Source organism: Crocodylus siamensis, chromosome 12 (genome assembly GCF_052110815.1).
Source record: "Crocodylus siamensis isolate JL-2025a chromosome 12, ASM5211081v1, whole genome shotgun sequence".
Lineage (NCBI taxonomy): Eukaryota > Metazoa > Chordata > Crocodylia > Crocodylidae > Crocodylus > Crocodylus siamensis.
The window spans coordinates 15,817,654-15,840,589 of NC_143406.1; the positions used below are offsets into that span (position 1 = coordinate 15,817,654).

Here is a 22,936-nt window from a genome sequence, read left to right on the forward strand (position 1 = left end):
CTCTGTCACAAGCCCCCCGACCCTCCCCTGCTCTCCCAGTGCCCCCATGGAGGCCCTGCCCGCCCCAGCTCTGGCCCTTTAAAAAACAAAAAAACCCTGGAGAATAGGTTCAGGTTAGAGATTAGGAGGCACTGTTTCACTGTTATGGTAGCTAGGATCCAGAACAAACTTTCTAGGGTGGTGGTCCTCGCTCCTACCTTGGGTAAATTCAAAAAGAGGTTGGATGAACACCTGTCTGGGATTGTGTGATCGTAGCATGTGTTCCAGCCAGTGGGGGGGAGGGTTAGATTAGATCATCTATTTAGGTCCCTTCTGACCCCTAACTACTATGAAACTATAACCTCTATGTATACACACACACTCATTTCACTGTCACGCTAACATTTATTTATTTATTAAAAACATCTTTTACCCGAGTAATACTCTTAGAGCTCTCACATCTGTTTGTAAAAAAAACCAACCCAACACATCCTTGGGCTGAGGCCATCAAAATCAATTCATTACAAAATTGCAACTGTAATGCAGTTCAAAACCACAAACATACTGTACATGGAGATGCTTTTGTTTCCAAACTATTCATTAGGAATGATGCACAAGCCAAAATTATAGCCTGTGAAAGGTGAATTAAAAGAAAATGAGCCTGTCCGACCTTCTAAGTGATAGCACTTAGTGCTGTAATTATTATCTATAGCTAATCCTTCTCCCACCGCAAGATTGTGCAGAAGTTTCCTTTTCCCTCCAGAGATATCTGTCTTTACATTTCTTCTGTCCTTCATGCTTAATTCAGGCTGACAAGGAACAGAGTTGAGAGGATAGAAAATGAGAGCCTGGATTATTTTCTATAATGCAAGATGGAGAACGAAGTCCCTCCTGTCTCCTGGCTGCTCACTGACCCCACGTGAAATGATTTGGGAGGCTGTGTGTGTCTGTTTTATACTGGAAAGGTACAATGTCCTCAAACCCACCCTGGCAGTGGGCACTTACTGGCAGCCCTGTTGCCAGTGTTCTCCGTGAGGCTGAGATGAAGAGAAATGAGGTGCACTGCATTCTTGCATGCTTTTGGCTAGGGTGGAAGAAGTCTGCATTGCCTTGTCCTTTGTGAGGCCTTTGATAACCTGGGTTATCCTTGGGGGAGCTGGAAGAGGACTGATGCCGTATGCTTCTCAGCCCAGGCTAAGCCCAGAAATGCTGAGATGCAGTGGAGTTTCTAGAAATAAAGTGATTTTCCCATGCTCTCTCCCTACTCTGGAAGGCAGTCTGTCAGTCTAACTAGTGTGACTTGCATGGGGAAGCCCAGTGACAAAGGGTGATATGTTGGCACAGCCTCTTCATGCTGGAGAGTCTCCATGGAGGCCTATGACTGGGTTCATACCAAAGCAGGACTATGGGGTGCTACATGGTGTGAGCCCTTAGGGACAGACATCACACACAAACCATTTTTAGTGATCAGAAACTGGTTTAAACCTGTAACAGAACAAATGTTCAGTGCACATAAACCAGTTTGAAAATGGCTACAACCAGTTTGAGATAAACCTGGTTAAATGTAGTATCAGACTTAACTGATTTGGCTCAAACTGGTTTATGCAATGTCTGTCCCAGACCTTTTGCTGGTTTAAGCTAAATCAGACACCTCCAGCATCGCAGCATGCTCTCTGGACTGGGTGGGGCTCTTTGCTCCACAGCAGAGCTGGCCCCTCCCCTCTGCTTCCTGGCTGGAGCTCCAGTAGACACTTGCATGCACAGCAGGGTCTGCTGGCTTCCCCGTGCCCCTCTCCTCTTCTCTCACCACTCACTGCTTAAGCAGAGATCCCTTCCTCCTCTCTCCCACAGCACGGACTGTAGCCAGCATATGGTATGTTAGCTAATGCTGTGTAAAGCAGATAGGACAGTGTCCACTTAGGGCCTTTTGGAGGTAATCAACAGCTCATATGGTAATGTCCCTGCATTCCTTCCTTTGGAAAAAAGCTGTTTAAGAAAAGCTTGTAATGAGCAAGACTTTGTTTTCTGATGGGGTGTTCAATGCTGATAACAGAGCTGATAAATGCTCTGTTATCAAGGAGGGGGACCCCTCCCTGGCCAAGCCCCCCTCAGCTCAGCACTGTACAAGGGAAGGGAAGGCTGCTCTAGTCCCCCCAGCTTCTAGCCTGAGCCACTGCAGGTATGTGCCTGCATGTCTGAGATGTCTGTCTGGTTACAAAACTGATTTAGGCTAGCCAGGTTAGACTAACCTGCAAAGAATGTGAATCAATTCAGGTGTAGGCTTTTTGAATGCCTGTCCCTAGCCCAGAAGGCTAGGCCTGTCTGCAGTGCTGTAACAGGGAGCAATCAGACACAATCACTTTGGCAGGGCAAAGGCAACCCCAAAGAGTGGATCAGAGATGCCCAGAAATCAAAGGAGACTGAAAAGTGAAGCATAAACTTGCTGGCTACTAGGAGCAAGGGGAGAAGAAGTGGGTGATAAAGAAGCGACAAGCAGAGCCCCGAGAGCTTGTTGGCAGGAAAGTGCAGAAGCAACAGTAGAAACCTTCAAACTCTAAGGTTAGAAGGTATAAGGACCTTCCCAAGCAGTAAGCTTGGTTGAATCAGAAATGGGAGTCTTCTGAGTATGTCTGGGATAACATGGCAGGGGCAGGCTCAGGGGCAGGCTCATGTCTGTATACGGGGGCAGACTGCAAGGTACAGAGTTCCACAGCCATTTCAGGGGCCAGCAGCAATATCCACCATCTCAGTGTTTGAATCCTGATGTCATCCTGCCAGTCCTAATGTGGAATTAAAGCCCCGCCTGTTGCTTGGTCTGCCTCACAGGATGGTGAAGATGTGACGTGGGTTCAGCACCAAGGTCCTACTGAGTAATTTGGTTGCAGGTGGGGTTTTGGCTCATTGTTCTCCTGGATCCCTTCCGCTTCCTATTGCTACTCTCTTTTGGTTTTTCTTCACAGGTCTGGCAGTCCATCAGATTATCACCATCACAGTGTCTCTCATCATGGTCATAGCTGCTCTGATAACAACTCTTGTGTTAAAAAATTGGTAAGGTCTGTTGTCCATCTGCTTGGCTTGAGTGTTGGGGGTGCTGCTGGAGTGTGTGGAAGGGGCAAGACTGGGAGCGGGGGCAGAGCTAACAATTTCAATTGTGAATTAAAAAAACCCAACATTTCAGCTATTAGATGTAAGAGCAGGCTAGAAATTATGGCTTAAGCTGAACTGTTTAAAGAAGGCAAGGGAATTTGGGCTGTATGCTTCCATTGAAATTCTGTGTTTGTTTATCGCCCCTGGGCTACTTTGATATCCAAGTCTTATTATTTATTTAAATTCTTATTTAGAGTTTGGCATCATGCCCATCACCATCACAGGCAGCTACATTTGCAAGACTGAAAAAAGTCATCACCCTCCAAACAAATATCTGCACTGTTAGACACATTAGACAGGTTTGAAATAGCACACACTCTCATGATTCCTAAAACAAAGGGCCAAAAAAGCCTCCACATTTGGGATTTTGCATATTGGCAGAATTGAAGACTTCAGCTTAACTTCCTAGCTCCCATTGGCTTTCCCACTGCCATGATATAATATTGCACCCTCTTAGGTTAGTTGTTCCTGAGTACTCTAATAGCAGCCTCTTCTCGGGAGACCAGGATAATTCACTCTGTCCTGGGCTGCCTGACTTTTTCTCTGGCTTGCTGTTTGGGCTCTGAAGTCTTGCCTGGGTCTAAGCCATTCCTTAAAACAAAAGTTTGGTTTAGCATTTAATAATGATGTTTCCTGGCCTTTTTTTTACAACTCCAGGGATTGAAACTCACCTTCTGAGCCTCCTGAATGCAGCGAGTTTTACATGCTTCACATCCCCTGGAGTGTCCATGGGCTCATGTTCTAGCTTAATTTGCTCTCATTTATTCGTTAGCATCAGCTATGCATATGGTAAAATAGGTTAGTCCTTTGCTGCAGGCATTCCTGACTTTACCTATTTTCCCAGAGAAATTGGCCTACTTTGAGGTCAATGCTGCTGGGTGTAATAATACTACCTACCGCACCTCCGGGATAATCCGAAAAACTGCAGTCAAACTCTGCTTGTCTCCAATACCATTCTTAGTCCTCTCATCTACCTGTAGTTTTCTCCTCCAGCAAGTATGTTCTCTAATAGCTTCAAAGTTTAGCTGTCTCATCATGTAATTTATCCATACGATCCCAATGCTTTCTTCAGGATATTGAATAAAATCAGGGATAGAATCTAGAAATAAATCAGAAAGTTAGGGAGTAAGGAATCCCCTTATCAAAGAGGCATAAGAAGAAAACCCCTCCATAGATCTGTCTATTATAAATATATGCCCTCGTCATGGGGAAGGTTTTGAGCAAAATGTTACAGCTGGATTTTGAGTCTTCGTAAAGTTTGTACAGTTCTTCTAAAACGAGAATGGGTAAAGGTACAATATTTTCAGAAGAAGCATTTCTGACAGTGGTGCAGGAATATATTTCCCATAACCAAGACTTTTGCAAGTCAGTAATAATTTTGGAAGCCCCAGTTTTACAAAATACACCCCTCAAATAAGACCGATTTCCTAAAAGTACCAAGCAAGTGCCCCTCCTGAAAATCAGTACATGCACTTTGGGATTATACTGCACATAATAGCAAACCACACTATTGAATCCCACAGAAATCAGTGAGACTTACTGACATGCAGAGAGATACCCATGTGTTTGAATGCTTTGTTATCTTGGAGGGCATCACAAGCTAGGGATGGGGCTTCCAGACCCTGATGGGACAGGCAGAGAGGCAGGACAGGAGAAGGATGGGTCAGGGTTAGAGTTTACTAACTGCCTATTTAAATTAAATGAATGAAAAAGCAACCACAATCCATATGAACACTCATGCATAGGTGTGGCTTGATCTTGAAGAGGTTCATGGATTTGGCTTTGTCAGTAATAATCGAAAAGCTATCCAGCCTCTTGGTGTGGAGAACCGATCTAGAATAGACTGTTTTGGGAAACTTACTTTTTGGCCAGTAGGTCAGCACCACAAGGACAAACTATTTTTTTGGCATTTTAGGTCAGACACATCCAGACTTTCACTTAAAGTTCACTGAAGTCAATAGACCCCTGATGCCAGTGAACTTTGGGCAAAATCCCTAATCCTGTAATTAATTGGGGTTTAATTCAAGGGTTCATTTTCATCCAGACCTGTTCACGGTCTCTCACACTGAACTGACTGTTTTAGAGGGTATTAGCTTCTTCTGACCATGTGTTACAAAGAGTGAATTGAACCCAGTTTTAAATATCTCTCCTGATTTGTAATAGTGCTTAAAGGTAACAGAAGGCTTATGTCCAATTACTATAATTCAGGCATCTCTAATGTAGGATGGCTTCTGCAAGTCAGTCAAAGTGCGTGTATTTTCTACTTACTTTTTACAGACATTTTCTAGTGTCCACTCATAGAAAGAATTCATATAATAAAAGTGATTGATATGTCTTAGAGATGTACCAATACTGAGAAAGCCTTGGCGAATACTTGCTCATATTGTATGGGAACAGGCTTTAGCCACACATATGCCTCTTTTCTATCACTTTCTTTAAATACCTGTGCAATGCCACCTAATTTAGCTGATTAATCAGAATTAATATGCATAGCACAATAATATCAAAGACTCAGAATGTGATCATTATAGCATGTAAAGAAAAAATTGGGGGATGGGAATTTTGGACAACTGCAGATAAATAAATGGAAGAACTCTCACTCAGTATAAAAATCTGCTGCAGCATGCAAAAAGAGCCTAAATTCCTGTGTCTTTGTGATCTATTTGCTTAGCTCTAAAATTAATCGAGTTGTATTTTGAGTCCTCAGGTATATTATAGCCACAAAGGAGGCAATGTGATGGAGTAGTGAGACTTATAGGCAGGGACACCAAAGACACTCAGTCTTTGGCAGCATCAGGCACACTGTTTTCACTGCTATAAGGTTATGTTAATAGTCTATCCACTTTGCAAAGCACTTTAAAAAGGGGATGAGTGGTGACTCTCTGTTGTGCAAAGTTTATAAAGAATTGTGCCATTTCTCTATTATGGGCACTGACTGGTTTTGGTAGATGGTCCCTTCCATTTGTGAAGAGGTTATCCTGTGCACCAGCACATGCATTAGTGATGGACCCTTGGATTTGCCTGAGGCTATAACTTGATTCGCTTAGACGCTTAAGCCAGCATTGGGTCCAGCAATAGAGTAATTTGATGGGATGTGCTACAGCATTTACAACAGTCAAGTAATTAACTCTCATTCATCCTTGAGTTAGTTTTTAGGCACCCAACTTCCTCAGGTACTTTTGAGGTCCCACTTAAAACCTAGAGCCAGCATTACCAAACCTATATGAAGAACATTATGTTCTTAAATAAATCCACATTTAGATATTTCATTGGGTGGCTGGACAGAGCCATCTTGCAACCTTGCATGCCATTAAATTCGGTGCTAAAAGTTAGGAAACTAACAGCTGTCTTTCAGGGTTGACATACTGTGCCATGGCAGCAGCACCTTTTGTACCGACTGCCTCCTGAACTGTAAGCAACGTAGACACCTCTGCAGGGCATTGCAGGCAGGCCAATTAGCACTGCTGAGTGACAGTGTTAGTTAGCCAGTCCCCATACTAGTTAATCTGCCCCAGGATAGGGTAGATGTGGCTATGTGTGGGGAAGGCTGCCCACATGGAGTAGGAGGACCCATTTTTTTTGCATTAGGTGTTAGGAGTCAAGCACGGGGTTGAGGCTGGGGGGTACGCAGGAGGGAACAGTATCATGCTAGGAAGCTCTAACAAGCTGGGTAGTAACTGGTCTGTACTGTGTGTGCAGCAACTGCCCTAGTTTGTACTTACATTTCCCTTGAAATTCCAGAATGAAACTTCCAGGTCTTGTTCCATGGGAATTAAACATCAGTGACTCAATGATTTCTGCACACATTTGGAGTCTGAGGGTTTCTCTGTTGAGTGAGGTCTTTCTTTTATTGGACCAGCTTTTGGGCTCCGAGTGCTCTTCCAACAGGTCCCGAAACTCTAGTATAACAAAAAAGCCATTTCCTGAAGTTATTTGTCACGGTAAATTTGCCCCTTTGATGCTTCTGAGGGTAGGAACAGATGTGGCTTGGGGTCACATTTGTGCCGCCATAAAATTTTTATGTAACCATACATGATTTTTCTGACCAATCATAATTAATCCGCACAGCTCAATAATATCAGAGACTCAGCATATGATCAATATGGCATGTAAAGAAGGAATTGGGGGAAGGGAACATAGGACAATTGAAGATAAATAAATGGAAGAAACCTTACTCGGCTTAGAAATCTGCTCTAGTATGCAAGCCTAAATTCCTGTGTCCTTGTAATCTATTTCCTTAGCTCTAGTGTTAATCAAGTTGTGTATTGAGGCCTCAGGTATGTTATAGCTACAAGGGAGGCAATGTGATGGAGTGGCAGGCAAATAGACTTCCCTATCCTTTGTCATGCCACATCAATGGAAATTCAGTGGCGTGACAAAAAATAGTGATAAATTCTGTCTCTTTATAGTGGAGAATATCTGTTAGCTCTGTGGCAAGAGCCTCCAGGCAGCCCGAGCTGCCTGCACTCTGCAGCCAACTTGGGCAGGTGCTCTGGGGGCTTGAGACTTACAGAGGCACCTTGGGGAATCTCATGGTGCTGCTTTATAAATGGGGAAATCGAGGTTCCCCACTTGCAGAGACACCTTGGGATCTCCAGGGGTACATTTCCTTAAGTGGGGACAACTTGCAGGTCCCAGTTTAGAGGCCCAGGGCCCTGGGATGCCCTAGTGCCCCACGTCTCCATGCCAGGGACCTGCTTACCCAGGCCAGCTGGAATCTCTGAGGGTGGATCTGGGTAAGCAGGGAAAATCCAACTACATGTGCCACTTCATGGCACAGCTGATCTGCTTCATTCAGCAACATCTATTTCTAGCCCTAGAGTAAAAGGAGTTAACTTGCTTATTCTCTCTGTGGAAGGAAGGCTCTAACACTCTGAAAATAAGGGCATGCTGCTTTTCTCAGTAATTCTTTTAATAATAAAGGCTTCCATTTAACATTTAGATTTGATCATTACAGAGTAAATAAAGGGTGATTGCTTGATTGTGGCTGATCTTTCCAAACTGCCCACAAATTATAATCCAATATTGAATGATGTATAATTAATAACAGATCATGTAATTCTTTCTTCAAGTGTCACAGATATATTTGGAGTTGTATTTTTCTTTTCTTCATTTTTTTTTTAACCCACACCTCAGTTGTGCACAAAGTGGTAACCCCAGGAGAAACAGCCACCAGCGCAAAATCAATCAACAGGAGGAGAGCTGCCAGAATCTGACGGACTTCACCCCAGCTCGTGTGCCCAGTAACCTGGACATATTTACAGCTTATAACGAGACACTGCAGTGCTCCCATGAGTGTGTCAGGACAGCTGTGCCTGTGTACACAGAGGAGGCATTGCACTCACCAGGGGATTATAAAACAACGTTCAACGGAAACAGGTAAGACAGGCATTGATCACAGTTCCCATGCACACTTACAGACTCATGTTTATTTGCATTAGCTATTAGTCTCATTTTATTAATTTTACCTATGGAAGAAATTCTAGGGAATAATAAAGCCAGCAATGACAAAATCCATCTTAGGAAGAGTATGGCACAGAGAAACTCCAGTTATTATTTAAAGCCATAATGTGCCTCTTCTTTTTCCAAATTAACTGGTCAATTAGGTATATTTGCTAGGTGTCACTTTGGTTTGGTTTGCACGACCTGCTGTGTAGAACCACTAATGCAAAACTCACCCTCCAAACTAAGGACAAGCAATTACTCAGAGCCTTTGTGACCAGCAGGCATAGGACTTAATATTTATATTGCTTGTCACATGGCAACTCTAAGTAGCGGAGCTATTGTCCTTGCAATGCCAGTTGGCTTCACCTTGAACACATCTTGTTACACTGTGCTGGTCTGTAGCACCACACATTTTTCAATTCCCCTTGCTTACTTCAACAAAGAAATCTACCTCGAATTTGTCTTCTGGCGTTTATATGCTGCTTTTTAAGCAGCATCTAAACAGCTGTTCAATTTCAAATGAGGAATTGTGATTAATGAAAGAATAGATTGCATGAATGAATCATGTGAATCATGTTATCTGGTATGAAATAATAATACATTAAGCAAGGGAACACGATGGGACTTTCTAGATGGAGGGATTTTAAAAATTGGGACATCATTCTGTCTCTTGTCTGTATGGGAAGGGAGGTTGACTGGAGAACTTGGTAAGTGACCTCTTTCCACTGCAGATACTAGCCTTCAGTCAAAGTTTAATTGCATGGGGCACTGGTTCTGATTTAGTTGTGGGTTTTTTAGGAGGAAGTATTCATTAATGATTGGTGCAGAGATTTACCTAAATCGCTCCACACAGTAAATGTGTTTGCTGTCAGATGAAGAAAAAAACCCTGATGACTTTTAATGAAGGGGGGAAGCCCCCCAAAACTTCTTCAAATATATAATCTCATTGAACTGTAAGTGACATTTAATGCACAGAGTCCTTATCCTAAGTGCATGAAGAATAGAAGCCTAAACTAAAGCCATTGTAAAACACTTCTTTTTAAGTACCTTTGCGTGTGTGTGTGCGCACGCACATGCACGTGCATGACATTTGCTAGTTGCCATATTCTGGGGTTTCCACAGGTATTGGGAGGCAAAGAATTGGCAAGGATTTTCAAACCATTTCATTGAATGTATGTATATGTTGGTTTTCACATGAACTCCAGCCAACCAATGCTGGGACATGAATGGGAGCATTTTGTATCTGTTTTCTTGTCTTGTCTGTGTTTTGTTTGGAACACTGGCAATGTCGATTTTTTGCACTGCTTTTAATACCGTCCCTGATATGTGAGCATTGGTTGGAAGTGGTTCATTGCTTTTTTGTCTTAAAGTAATGCTTTTTTTGGAAATTATTGGCCTCCACAATTCTCCTTGAAGCCCAGTTGAACCAGAGCAGTCACTTCCTAAGTAACTAATGAGGGCAGTCCCATTAGTCTACCAGCTGGCTCCCACAAACACTGTATTTTTCCAGGTGAGCCACCTTGGTGTGCTATAGCAATGCTGAGGTAACGATTATGCCCTGTTACTTACACCTGGGAACAGGAAACACGAGAAAAGCAGTCCAAGGGAAAAGGAGCAAGAGGAGAAATACTTTAAAAAGAGGGAGATACTGTGATCCATGTTTGGACTACAACTTCCTTTAGTGGTTTTCAACCTTTTTTCATTGGTGGACCCCTAAAAAAATTGTAATGGAGGTGTGGACCCCTTTGGAGATTTCTAATGGAGGTGCAGACCCCTTTGAATTGTAAGTATGGATATTCATATACTTTTGAGTGATCATAATAAACTTTTGTGGACCCCTCAGACATAGTCTTTGGACTCCCAGGGGTCAACGGGACACAGGTTGAAAACCACTACCATAAATAATTGGCTTGGTTCAGAGTTACTTTATTTCATTTATGGGATGGGGGACAAAAATGGCATCGCAATTCATCATCATCTTCCTGGTGCTAGCCTGATTTTGCAAAGGCCAATAAGCCTATCCAAAGCATTATTTTAGAGATTATTTTTTCCCTTAAAAAAAAAAGCAAAAAAAAAAAGCTGATTTTGGCAGCAGGCCTGACTAGGCTTGCTTGTTGTGTGTTATGTACCAGCACGCGCAAGCCCATTTTTCTGCTCGCTGCAGACCCTCTTCTTCTGATCGGCATCTTATTCCTGTGGCCTTTGTGTCTGAGAAATGGTTTGAAATCTCCTGCTGACTGGCCGAAGTCTGTTTTACTTCCTGGGGGCAGGGCAGACGCCATGTGGCTATTTCCTGGTACGTACCACTCTTAAAAACTCTTTTCTTTTTTTGACCATCCCTGCTCTTGTACCTCTGAACGTTTCTATGTGTAGCTAGGCCCCCTTCACCAATGTATCCCTTGTGTAATGCTAACCAAATAGTTGATTCTTGTATTTGACTTGCTTAAGTTAGCCTGTTTAATAGATGGTAAATGTCTTCTGCATTAAAAGGAAGATTTAGTATCAGGAGACCTTTACTTTTATCCTGAAATAGAGATGAGCATGAACTGAAATTAAAGAACATAGCCCCTGATTTCATTGGAGGGCATATGTTAGAGGGCAACACCAGAATGCCCACATGCAAAAATGCTGTAAACATTTGAGGTAGCTCATCTCTGGATCCAAATTTTGGCCCACCGTAACACCTCCTTTAGGTTTAACAAATGATGCTAATTTCAGTGCTCTAAAATGGCTTCCTTTAGCGATTAACCCTGTGTTGCATGCCAGATAGTCTACTTCATACTAGTGACCACACATATTCTATGCATTTTCCATCAATTTTCCAGAGCTCATCTGTCTGGGATTTTGGAACAAGCAATGTTTTCATGCTTTCACTGCAACAGTAGCAGAAAAACCTTTCTTTTTCCTTCTGCAGAAAACCATATCTACCATCACCTATTCTGCCTGTGTAATCTAGGTTCAAAGCTTGGAGAAAGATGCAACCAAACTAATACAAATATATTTTTAGGAGATATTTTCTTTTTTTTTTTTTTAATCTTGTGCCATTTCTTCCTCCTTGTCTTTCTTTTGAAGGTGGCATTGCAGGTAGCAGTGGGAGGAAAAGCAATTAGGATTAACTATATGGCATTTTAGTGTAGGGCAGCAATGCCAGTTTGAGCTACACACTCAGGCAAATTAATTGGTCAATCCCAAATCCCTGCTGTAATGAATCACGTATTCACTCTAAATGAAATTTCCAACCGTCCCTAACTGCAACTTACTCGGAATAGCCTGTTTAACATTATGCTCAGCTATTGAACACAGAAATGTAATTAGATTAGAATGGAAAGAGAATAAAAAGTTAATGGTCTCTGTTGCGGCTTGGTATGGTTGTGTCTGGCCAGGCAAGGTGAAATGCACACCTGTCCATGTGCATTGATTAGGGTGGGAGATAACAGAGAGAAAAATAGTTTATCAGGATTCTTAGCACAGTCTATCTTCTTTGTCTGCAATAATATAATTATCATGCACATTAAAACCACGCTCCTTTTGCAGTTCAAAATACATGTGGCAACCGAGAACTTCTCTTATGGCTGGAGGATTTTCATTTTTATTGTGGCAAAATCTCTGTACCAATCAGAGGCAGATGGACGGAAGACATTTCCATCGCATTTGTAAAACAATATGAGATACACATCCCATTTTGTAAGTTATGCCCTCTGTGATAGCACTGGGCCCCAATTCAGTAGAGGCAACAACTCTTTTACCACATGTGCAGATATTCTTTTGTGGTGATGCAGGATGACAGCCTGGATTGGCCAAGCCTCAGTGTCATTAATGAGGGGAGGCAAGTCAAATAATGAAGCTCTGAACTGCAGTTCATTCATTTTTGTATGGGAAACGTACCCCAAATGCCATGCCTCTTATTTGCCAAGCAGTTTTGTCTGCAGCATATTTCTAGAGGAGACCCTCACTGAGTTCCACTGGGGAGTGTTTGAATTCAGATCAGATTTTACTTCATCCAAAAAACTAAAACATGGGCTGGTTCAGACCCAAGTTTCATTATAGTCAGCCCTCCCTGCCCTCCACCTTCAATGAGAAGGAAAGAAGAGTCTTCAATTCGGGACTTCTCCCTCTTGTTTGTTTGGGTTTAAAAAAAAATTATTTCAGTGCTATTTAATCCCAAATTGCACACCTGTTAGGCAGCTGTGATGAGGCTGGAGACACTGTTCTCCCTTGTTACAAAGGACAGACATCTGGCAATGGGTCTAGAGACTACCTTAAAGCAGATCAGATGTCAGAAAAAGGCTTCCTAACTGTGAGAACTGTAGGACAATGGAACACGCTACCTAGAAAAACAGTGGCATCTCTTTCACGGGAGGTTATCAAGAAGAGGCTGGATAGTAATCACACTGAGACAGTATAGGAATAGCATATTTTGCATCCCTGCAAGGGGTTGAACTAGATGATCCTTGAGGTCCCTTCCAGTTCCCTGAGTGATCTGGGATGACATCCTGGCTCATTAAAGTTAGTGTGAGGATTCCTCTTCATCCCTCCCCTTTCAGTCCCTAACAGTATATTTTATAATTGCAACAGCCGTGTCTGTTTTCACTCAGAATAGATGCTGATGCTTCTGTCAGTGGTAAAAAGCCCAGGAAGGGTGAAGGAGAACATAAACTGAAAAGCTGATCTAAGTACATTTCCTTTAGAACAGGGGTTGGCAACATTTTTGGCCAACATTTTTGGCCTGCAGCCTCAGCTTGTAAGATGTTGGTGTGCCAGCGGTGGGCAGCAAAGAAGCCTCAAGAGACCCAATCATTGTTGTAGTAGCGGAGCCCCAGACCCTTTCCCAATGCCTGAGTGCCAAGCAAAATGCCTTTGTGCGCCATGCTCTGGCACACGTGCTGGGGTTGCCTACCCCTGCCTTAGAACCACAGACTTCAATATTAGCTTCAAACTACAATTCACCAATGGCCATACAGAAAAATACTGTCAATCGACTGCCCAAAATCCCTACATAATAAACTCTGTGGCTTCCACGAACTCTGCCTTCAAGCAATGAAAAATGTTTTTAATCCAAATATCCCCAGCAACCCTCATGTTTAAAATAGAAATTAAGTAAAATAATTACCTCCGGGACACTGTCTCCTATAGGAAATCTATGAAGCTTCTGCTGGTATTTATTGAGGTTTTATAAAATTCTGTACCAGAAAATTAAAGCCTCAATTCTTTTCAGTAGGTTTTTAAAAATAATTCCATGGCAAGTCTGTCATGCTTTGTTAAAGTCTTAAAATTTAGCATCGTTTTATTTTCATGGAACCCATAAAATGTCTATTGACATGCTCTGGAAAATCTATAAAAAATTTACTTGGAACATTAGGCCTTTAATAATATTTAAAATATTAATAAAGTCCTGGAAGCTGATGTTGCATTCCATTAATATTAATATGATAAGACTTCCCCTGCAACAGATGCAAGGCTAATCCTAATTTTAAGCTATACACTCTTTGCATGCTTGCATATTTTTACAGGACTGAAATCATTTTAAACATGTTTTTCTAAAATAAATTTACTACATAGATTTCACTGGCATGTGGATGCTTTTGTCTGAGGATGGTCTCACAGTCTGGATAACAGACGAAATTACCTCCAGACTGAAGCAAACAAAATGTCTTTAAGAACCAGTGGAAAAGTTGTTTATTTTTCTCCCTATGATGGTTATTTTTCATGCACATTTGTTTCTGCCTTGCAGACACGTCTGTCCTGACTGGAAGGAGGAACTATCAGAAATACTGTGTGATAAGATTTCCAAGGAAGATTTGTAGCACTCTGTTACTTTGACATTTTTGGAGCTCAGCCTTCACACTTTTAGGCAGAGGTGCTATAGAAAGCATTAGTCTAACCTGCAAAGCTTGAACTGATTTGGAGGTGGATAGACATTCCCTTTTCATTCTAGAAATGCAGACGCCCCTTCCCTTCCATAGTACTGAGTTTGGGAGGGTGGAGGGCATGGCCAGGCCCCTGCAGGATGCTCTGATTAGGGAGAAATCCCCCCCGACACACACATCCAGCAGCCCAACAGGGAGTTGATAACACAGTGTTTATCACCCCTAACTCTGTGTTTATCAACCCATTAAGAAAACAAAAGCATCTGTCATTAGTTCAAGCTCTTCTTAAACAACTTTTTCCAAGGCAGGAATAGAGGGACATTGCCAGATACCTGTTGATTAGCTCCAAAAAGCCCTTAGTCAACACATTCCTGTCTGCCTTTGTTCCGTCTCATACAGCACAGGCCGTACCCAGCATGTGGTATGCTAGCTAATACTGAGAGGGGTCTGTGGAAGGCAGAGGGGAGGGGGGAATCCCTGCTTGAGCAGGGAGTGGTGAGGGGGAGGGAGAGAACAGGAGGAAGCCAGGCAGACCTTGCTGTATATGCAGTCTCTGCCGAAGCTGCAGCCAGGGAAAAGAGGGGAGGGGCCAGCCCTGCTCTCTGAAGCAGAGAGCACCACCTAGCCCAGAGAGCATGCCAGGATGCTGTGGGACTCTGATTTAACTTAAACCAGGAAGGGGTCTGGGACAAAAGTTTCATAAACTGGTTTGATCATTGGTAGATCAGTTAAGTCTGATTCATTCAACCAGCCTTATATCAAACCAGTTTCAGCCATTTTCAAACTGGTTTATGTGCGCTGAACATCTGTTCTGTTACAGGTTTAAACCAGTTTCTGATCACTTAAACTGGTTTATGTGCAATGTCTGTCCCTAGCCTAGGTGCCCAGCTCCCACTTATTTTTCAAATACCCCTGAAAATTCCAGTTGAATCATTTAGGGCCAGGGAATGGCCTGCATGCAAAAGGCTCTCCCGATTCACATGAGTTTGCAGCATCAGGATTTTATCAGGACCAAATTAAATATCTTAAGGACAACATGCTCATGGAATGAATGGCTTGGTTGCTTGTACTGGGTGAGATATTTCACTCATGAATCATTCCTTGTCATTACTGTTAGTCTGTCCAGTGACAGCACAGTGTAAGTGCAGGGAAAAGCTGAGAGGTTGAGACTGCAACTGCCTCTTATTACTAGTACTGAAAGTGATGGAAAATCTACTTAGGAGTTCTTACAGACCCCAGCTGTGTGCTGTACAGGTGAATATCTTCACTGCAGGATTTTATAGTACTAGTAAAGTAGCCTGAAGGTGACTGACTCAACTTTAACTGGTTGCACTCTATAGCTGGAAAATGTTGCTAGCGAAAGCAAAGTCCAGTACATAAAGGGCCTAGATTTTTCTTTCCTTTCCTCAGTGCCCTTGCACCTCTTTCACTGAGGTTCTGGAGCATAGACGGAATGGAGCACTGGATCAGCATGGTCATGGAAAGTTGCATGATCCTAATTGCCAATAGGTGGTTGTTAGAAAATAACGTCTCCCCAGCTACTTTCATTTAGGGAATCAATTCCTACACTTCTGGTTGGTAGATTGTTATTGACATCCCAACTTGCAGAGTCAAACCAAGGCACAGATAGGGGAAGAAGCTTCAGGGGAAGTTAAGAGTCAAGAAGAAACAGAAGGGTCATGTGGGTTTTCACAGAACTTCTGTGGGTGAGTCTGTAACCAGGAAAAGCTCAGCTTGTTCCATTATGAGTGGAGCCTTTGGGTGCCTTTCTGGGAGGAATACATCTGAAGAGTATTTATGTAAGGAATAGACCCCTTTTCATGCATCAAAACCTCTATTTAGAGGGTCCAGGCAGTGCTTTAAGTGGTCCATCAACCTAGTTCTAGTTCTCTGCAGTAAGGGAAATTTCTCTTATGGTGAAACGTCTGTTGAATTCTCCAGCAGATTTGCTGTGCATGTGCTCTAGCCCCTTTGGACTGCTTGCTGGTGGTAAAAGTCACCCTTATGCACAATGCAACCTATGTGCTTTCTTTATGCTTCAAATAGTGTATTTCTCCCTCTGCCAATATGATAGCAGGCAAATTTGCCAGCAGCAAAGTTCCCCAAACTCCAGTTATAAGTGAACACTGAATTATTAAATGCAAGTATTTCTACTGGGCAGCTGATTCTGACAATTTTGCCCATTTAGACTAGGCAAAAAAAAAGAAAGAAAAAAACCCCAAACCATGACCTACACAGGTTGAAGCCGAAATTCTGATATTATATATTCGAAACAACATGAATTACTAATAGTTGTGAGCAACTCAAAGGCTGAAGCTTGTTCACATATAAAATTATGGGAATATGTTAAGACAAAAACAAATAAATCCCATTAGTTGAGGATGTACAGCCCAAGAAAGGCTGAAATTTGACAAAATGTTCACCCAGTTCTAATTACAAACCTGAAAGTCAGGCCCACTTTGTGAGTCTCTGAGGTTTACTAATCCAACAGAAATTTCTAAGGTCTAGTCCATATTCTACTATTTGGTGCAATTTTTGAAAGTCAGAGTGTGCTGCTGGTTCTTACCTGGAATAAGACATGGCTTGGCTGCTTTGGGTAAATTTCATTTTGACTTTTGGGGTTGGTTCAAAAATCAGAGCAAAGATCTCATTGACAGAAGCTGAATCCAGAAGGGTGAACTGAAATCTGATGTGGCTCTTGTCCTGAATCCTGGCCTCTTGCTCTATTTGACAAAAATAGTGGAATGAGATCATAGAAAATTCTATAAGGCACTTCAAGTGCTGACCTAGTTTGCACAAATGGTATTTTCTGAATGCAATAAAAATATTATCTCTAGGAGTACCTTAATTAAATAACAATTTTACATAGCTATGTAAATGTGAAGCATCATGATTATATAAATGACCACTTGAGATTGCAAAATACTAGTGATAGGATAGATTGGATACTACCACAGCTTTTGCACTAGGAAGAGATAAGTTCCAGGACTGTACAGGATTTCTCTGCTTTGAAAGCTGCAGGCAGTTGCTGTGATGTCCTCATTCTGCCTAACAGCAGTAAATGTTTTTGTATTAATATTAGCAGATAATGAGTCATCATAAAACATCCAGGCTTGTCTTATGAGAAATAATAGTGCTTCAAACATAGACCTGCTAACAGAGATTAAGTATTCTAAAGAAACTAGTTAATTAAGATTTCAGTTTTACGTGAGACAGAGATGATATTTGGAAAGTCGTTCCCAGCTGCTGAGTTGGATGGCTTGTGTTAGAGACAGGAAGGAGAACAGGACAAAGCCACCAAATAAATGGTTTTGATAAAGATAAAGAAAAAAGTAGGATTCAATGAATACCCAGACCTACCAAAGATGGAAATAGCTAAGAGGTCTTTGGCTGGGGGACCAAACTCTGCTGTCTACTTTGCTGTAAGGAGGCTGCAGAAGCTGGCTTGGGATGCTCCTCAAACCAATAGGCTAAGTACATTAAAACGCCTGAGCCTGAATCAATTCAATTTTTTCAGATTAGTCTAACCTGTGTAGATTGAACCAGCAAACAAGTGAATAGACATTGACTTCTGATTCCAGAAATGCAGGCACATGCTTGTAGTAGCTCAGGCCAGAAGCCAGGGCGTGCTAGGGCAAGTGCTTGGCTGGAGAGAAACTGAGCTGGGGCAGTTGGGGGAGGGGTGGGGAGGCATAGCCAGGCCCCCGGCATGCTGAGTACTATTGGAGAGGGGTTTAAGTCACTACCCTGGCATGCACAGCCCCCAGTTGGGGTGTACCTGGAGGGGAAACAGCCCCTGCCAGGCATTTCCCACCCTCCCCACGTGCCGCTCAAGTACTTGGGGGCATGGCCAGCCCTGGGAGCAGCCTCAAACAAAGGGAAGAAGGAGGGGGGCTTAATTCCGTCTTCCCTCCCCTGTCCCACCAACATGGGCCCAAGCCAGGGTCTGCTGGGCTGGGGTGGAGCAGCCGGTGTCAGGGTTCCCCCAGTTCACTGCTGCAGTGGCAGGGGTGGTGGTGTGGCTGGACACCAGCCAATATGGGCCCCTGAAGTAAAGGGGGCAGGAAGGGGGTTTATTCCCCTCTCCCTCCTCTCTACCTCTAGGAAGCCCAAGCCAGGGACTGCGTGAGTGGGTGTAAGCAGCAGAGCCTGGGGGCTGGCAGACCCTGGCTACATCTGGCCATGCCCCTGCCACTGCAGCAGTGTGGGGGGACCCTTACATGGGCTGTTCTACCCCAGGTGGTAGGACAGGGGAGGGAAATTAAATCCCACTCTGTTTCCCTGTTCATTTAAGGCTGCTGCAGGGGCTGGCCATCTCCCCTGCCACTTGAGCAGTGAGCGGGGTCAAATGTCTGACAGGGGCTGCTGTGGCCCTGCCTGGCAGACCCCGACTGGGGTTCATGCTGGTGGGACAGGGGAATAAACCCCTTCCTTGCCCCCTTCGCCTTAGGGAGGCTGGCATCTGGCCATGTTCCCACCCCTGCTCCAGCTAGAGAGCAGAGGAGCAGGGCCAGTCGTGCTCCACTGAAGCAGACAGCACAGCACAGCCCAGGGCTGCAGAATATGCTGGGATGCTGGGGGACTCTGATTTAACTTAAACCAGGAAGGGGTCTCGGACAGAAGTTCCATAAACCAGTGTGACCTCAGTCAGTTAAGTCTGATACTACATTCAACCAAGTTTATCTCAAACCAGTTTCAGCCATTTTGAAACTGGTTTATGTGCACTGAACTTCTGTTCTGTTACAGGTTTAAACCAGTTTCTGATCACTTAAACCAGTTTATGTGCAACTTCTCTCCCTTCTCTTCCTAGCCATAGAGATGATTTTCTTTTGTGTTAAAGCCCAGTGCAATGATATGCATTTCCCATTGAGTGTGCATAGTGTCCAAAAACAGTGCCTCTAGAGGGACGTCCTCAGCATCATCCCTACTCTACTATCAACAGAAATAACCAGTCAGGGGAAAAAAGAGGCAAACCAGTGTCTTAATGTTCAGATGGGTTTGTGGGGGAGACCCTGCTGATTTGGGAGGGTAGTTGTTGTATTTTAGATTAATATCAATCATTTTAAAGATTTAATTAAGGTTTGATAAGAGAGAGAGACTATTTATCTCCTGTATAACTATTAATCCTCTATAACTATTTTAATAATGGTTTAGTATTTAGCGTAGAATCTTTTCTTGTTAAATCTAAATTAAACACATTCTGGAAGCATTTAACTTAAATTCTTATGAAAATTGCATTTACAAGCATAAGCACATGTACTTGTCTTGCAGGCATACACTTATTCATGCTCAAGTGAATGCAGAACTGCACACACAGATACATCACAGACTATACATACAGAGCTCATGACTGCATACATACATATTCATAAGCATGTGTAGTCACTTCAAGACAAATACATGCCTATATACACAGAGAAGGAAAAACACATCTAGGCCTGTATCATCTTTACAAATACACGTGTGAATACCAGTCCTTATTTTTGCTAATTCATACATGTGCTTTTATGCAAACCACATATGTACATAGAACGTAGGCTGTTCTTTCGTGGGCATATGCACAACGGGAGGCAATTGTGTCCTCAGAGAAAACTTAAAGAACACTGTGTAGTGAGAGATCTTTAAGACAAGGACAAATATATAGCTTAAGAGAAACTTCAATAGGAACTCTGTGCTTTTGATGTTTAACCAATTTTCTATTGATTTCTTTAGGGCATTGAAACTTTAGAAAATCTTGTTAGAACTCATCTTCTTTTTCTCATTTGCTGGGCCACTCAATAATTTTCTTAGCCAGAGCATGAAAAGCACTAGAATTCAAGGACGATCAAAAATAAATTATGTTTGGGAAAACATATTGAGGAGATAAAAGTGTAAAATCAGGAATGCCCAAGCCTCTTATTTGTTCCCACTACTTGCCAAAAGCCTCTTCAGCTACCCATTGATAGAAATCTGCCTCCTTATTCAAAAGTGTTTCCCCCAAAACACACTGAGACATGAGAGTTGCAAAGCTGAAACTTCTCAAGAGATGGTGAAGTGGATAAGTCAATCTCAAATGCTTATTTAAAAATAATGAGCACAATGCATCAATCTCCAAACAGGACTACGCAGGGCTATAGGGAATGAAGTGTGAAATATATCAACAGTCAGGAACTCACATCAGGTGCAGAGCCACAGGTAGTGAGCCCTGATACTTTATCTGCTGCTGCCCCTACCCCAGTGGACTGTAGCCCCCAGACTGGACAGATATAGCCCTAAGGGGCTTTTTACCACTTGTGAATAAACAGAGGACATTATTCCCCTGGCCAGACTTACTCCTACCACACTTTCTACAACTGAGCCTGCAGTCATCAGTAGAGCAGGAACTGGCTGCTGGGGTACTCTTTGATTGCCAGATCTTTGGCTTACAGGTGCAAAGTTGGGCTAAACATCAGCTTCCTGTCTGACCCTGGAGCCCAAACCTTAAGAACATTATCCAAACTACCCCAACTTCTGCAAGTTGCAAGGTTGGGCTGAAAATCACATGGCAGCGTTCCTTTTTGAGACCTGCCGCTCTGTCCAAGAACACTGTCAGGAAAGCTTTTTGCTAACTGTTTCAGTAGTCGTGTTATTCTTAGCATTATGACTGCTACCTGCTGGCTCTTGTTCACACACAAGGGCTTCAGCCACTTGTTTTTGCTAGCTTCTACAAGCCCTAGGGAGCCGCAGAATCTGTCAGCTCTGGATGTCATGATCGCCCTCTTCCTTTACTGAGGATGACTCAATTTAGTAGTCTATGAGGGCAAATCTACCTTGCCTTTTGCATTTATTGCATAGATTTTCCTTCTGAGGCAGCGTCCCTGAGCAGTAACTGATTCTTCCTCCTGTCAGAGTGCAGCCCTCCCCCAGCCAGCCAATATGACTTTAATAGACTCAATTTACTCCTACAGTCATGAGTCTAGCAGCCAGGTTACATTTTTCTTCACAGGAGGAACCTAGTAGGAAGGTAGCCATTGGAAGTGAGTTAGTATTGTGCAGCGTCTGCAGGGAATGTGACAGCAAGCAAGTAAATGAAGAGGTATGCATTGTGGAGGCAACAGCTCTGTAGTTAATGAACACAAGAGCCCAGTCCATCTTATCTGTGTGATATAGAGTGATTCGCAGGCAGTGATCACAGGTGATACAGGTTAGACTTGTGCGAAGCGGCAAGTATTCGGATTCGGCCAATTCAGAGGACAGCGATTCAATCTGGAGATTCGAATCATTGTCCCAAGTCGATTTGGCTGAATCAGATCCGAAAGATTTGGCACCACTTTGGAGATTTGGCCATAGACTAAACAGGGCAGCTAACAGCTGCCTCCAGCTGATAGGTTGGTTGGGGAAGGGAAAGGGCATGGGGGAGGAGGGGAGGGATTGGGGGGGACAAGCTGCCCACCTGGAGCAGGGAGTGTGGGACTCAGGGAGGAAGTCGGGGGGGGGGCGCAGGATGCGGGTGCAGCAGTGCTTGGAGTAGGGGGCTTTGTCCTGCTGCTGCTTGCCCAGCTGGGGGGCGGGATGCAGGTGCAGCTTGTTCTGGCAGGAAGGGGGCAAGTGGCTGTAAAGCAGAGCCCCGCTCCCAGCGCTGCTGCACCTGCATCAGTGCTGGGAGCAGGGACTCTGCTCTGCCGCTGCTTGTTAGCTGGCAAGGAGGGACAGGCGCTGCTGCCACTTACCGTGCCAGTGCGGGGGCGGGGGCAGGTGCTGCTGCCACTTACCAGCCAGTGCAGGATGCGGGTGCGGCAGCACTGGGAGCGGGGGCTCTGCTTTGCAGCTGCTTGCCCCCTTCCGGCTGGAGTGAGCTGTGCCTGCATCCCACCCCCCTCCCTTCCCCAGCTGGGCAAGTGGCAGCAGGGCACAGCCCCCACTCTGAACACTGCTGCACCCGCATCCTGTGCCCCCCCTGACTACCTCCCCGAGTCCCGTGCCCCCCGCCCCAACTGGGCAGCTTCCCCAGCCCCAGTCCCTCCCTCCCCCTCCTCAAACCCCAACAGACTTATCAGCTGGAGGCAGCTGTGTCAGCTACCTGTTTAGTCTATCGCCAAATCTTTTCTAACTCTTTTCTGAATCAATTTGGATGCTTCGTATCGAATCAGAGCTTTTAATTGGTCTCCTGATTTGATTTGGATTCAGAGATTCGGTCCCCGAATCGAGCCTAATCTCCGAATTGAATCAGCTACCAAAGCTTCGCACAGCCCTAATACAAACGTCACAGGTAGGGCAATAGACTATCATTAACATGATGCTTTGCCCCATGATCTGATCTCACTGGGGTGCTTACCAGTTGCTATTTCCATTTCTTCTCCTAAACCATGATGTGCAATTATGCTGAAAGGACACTGAAAGATTCCAGCATCCTAAGAGGACACATTCTTAACTATTGTGATTGTAAATGGGGGAAAAGAGCACAGCAAAATATACTGTGCATGAATGAGACATCTTGCTAATTTTCCCTGCTATAATTTAACCTCTATTTTTCTTTTCAT

At 43.7% G+C, this 22,936-nt stretch overlaps 1 protein-coding gene across 4 annotated transcripts in view; it reads left to right on the plus strand.

The window, feature by feature from the left end:
• Positions 1 to 22,936, plus strand: part of AJAP1 (adherens junctions associated protein 1) — a 137,335-nt gene that overhangs the window by 105,335 nt on the left and 9,064 nt on the right. The window contains exons 3-6 of one of the 4 annotated variants that reach the window (XM_090024071.1): positions 2,940 to 3,027; positions 8,263 to 8,505; positions 10,736 to 10,867; positions 12,106 to 12,169. In XM_090024071.1, coding sequence (XP_089880197.1) covers positions 2,940 to 3,027; positions 8,263 to 8,505; positions 10,736 to 10,808 — 404 coding nt within the window. In that variant the 3' untranslated portion in view covers positions 10,809 to 10,867; positions 12,106 to 12,169. Of the gene's footprint in view, positions 1 to 2,939; positions 3,028 to 8,262; positions 8,506 to 10,703; positions 10,868 to 12,105; positions 12,170 to 22,936 lie in introns of those variants that run through there. The other 3 variants (XM_090024068.1, XM_090024070.1, XM_090024072.1) reach the window with 3 other exon arrangements.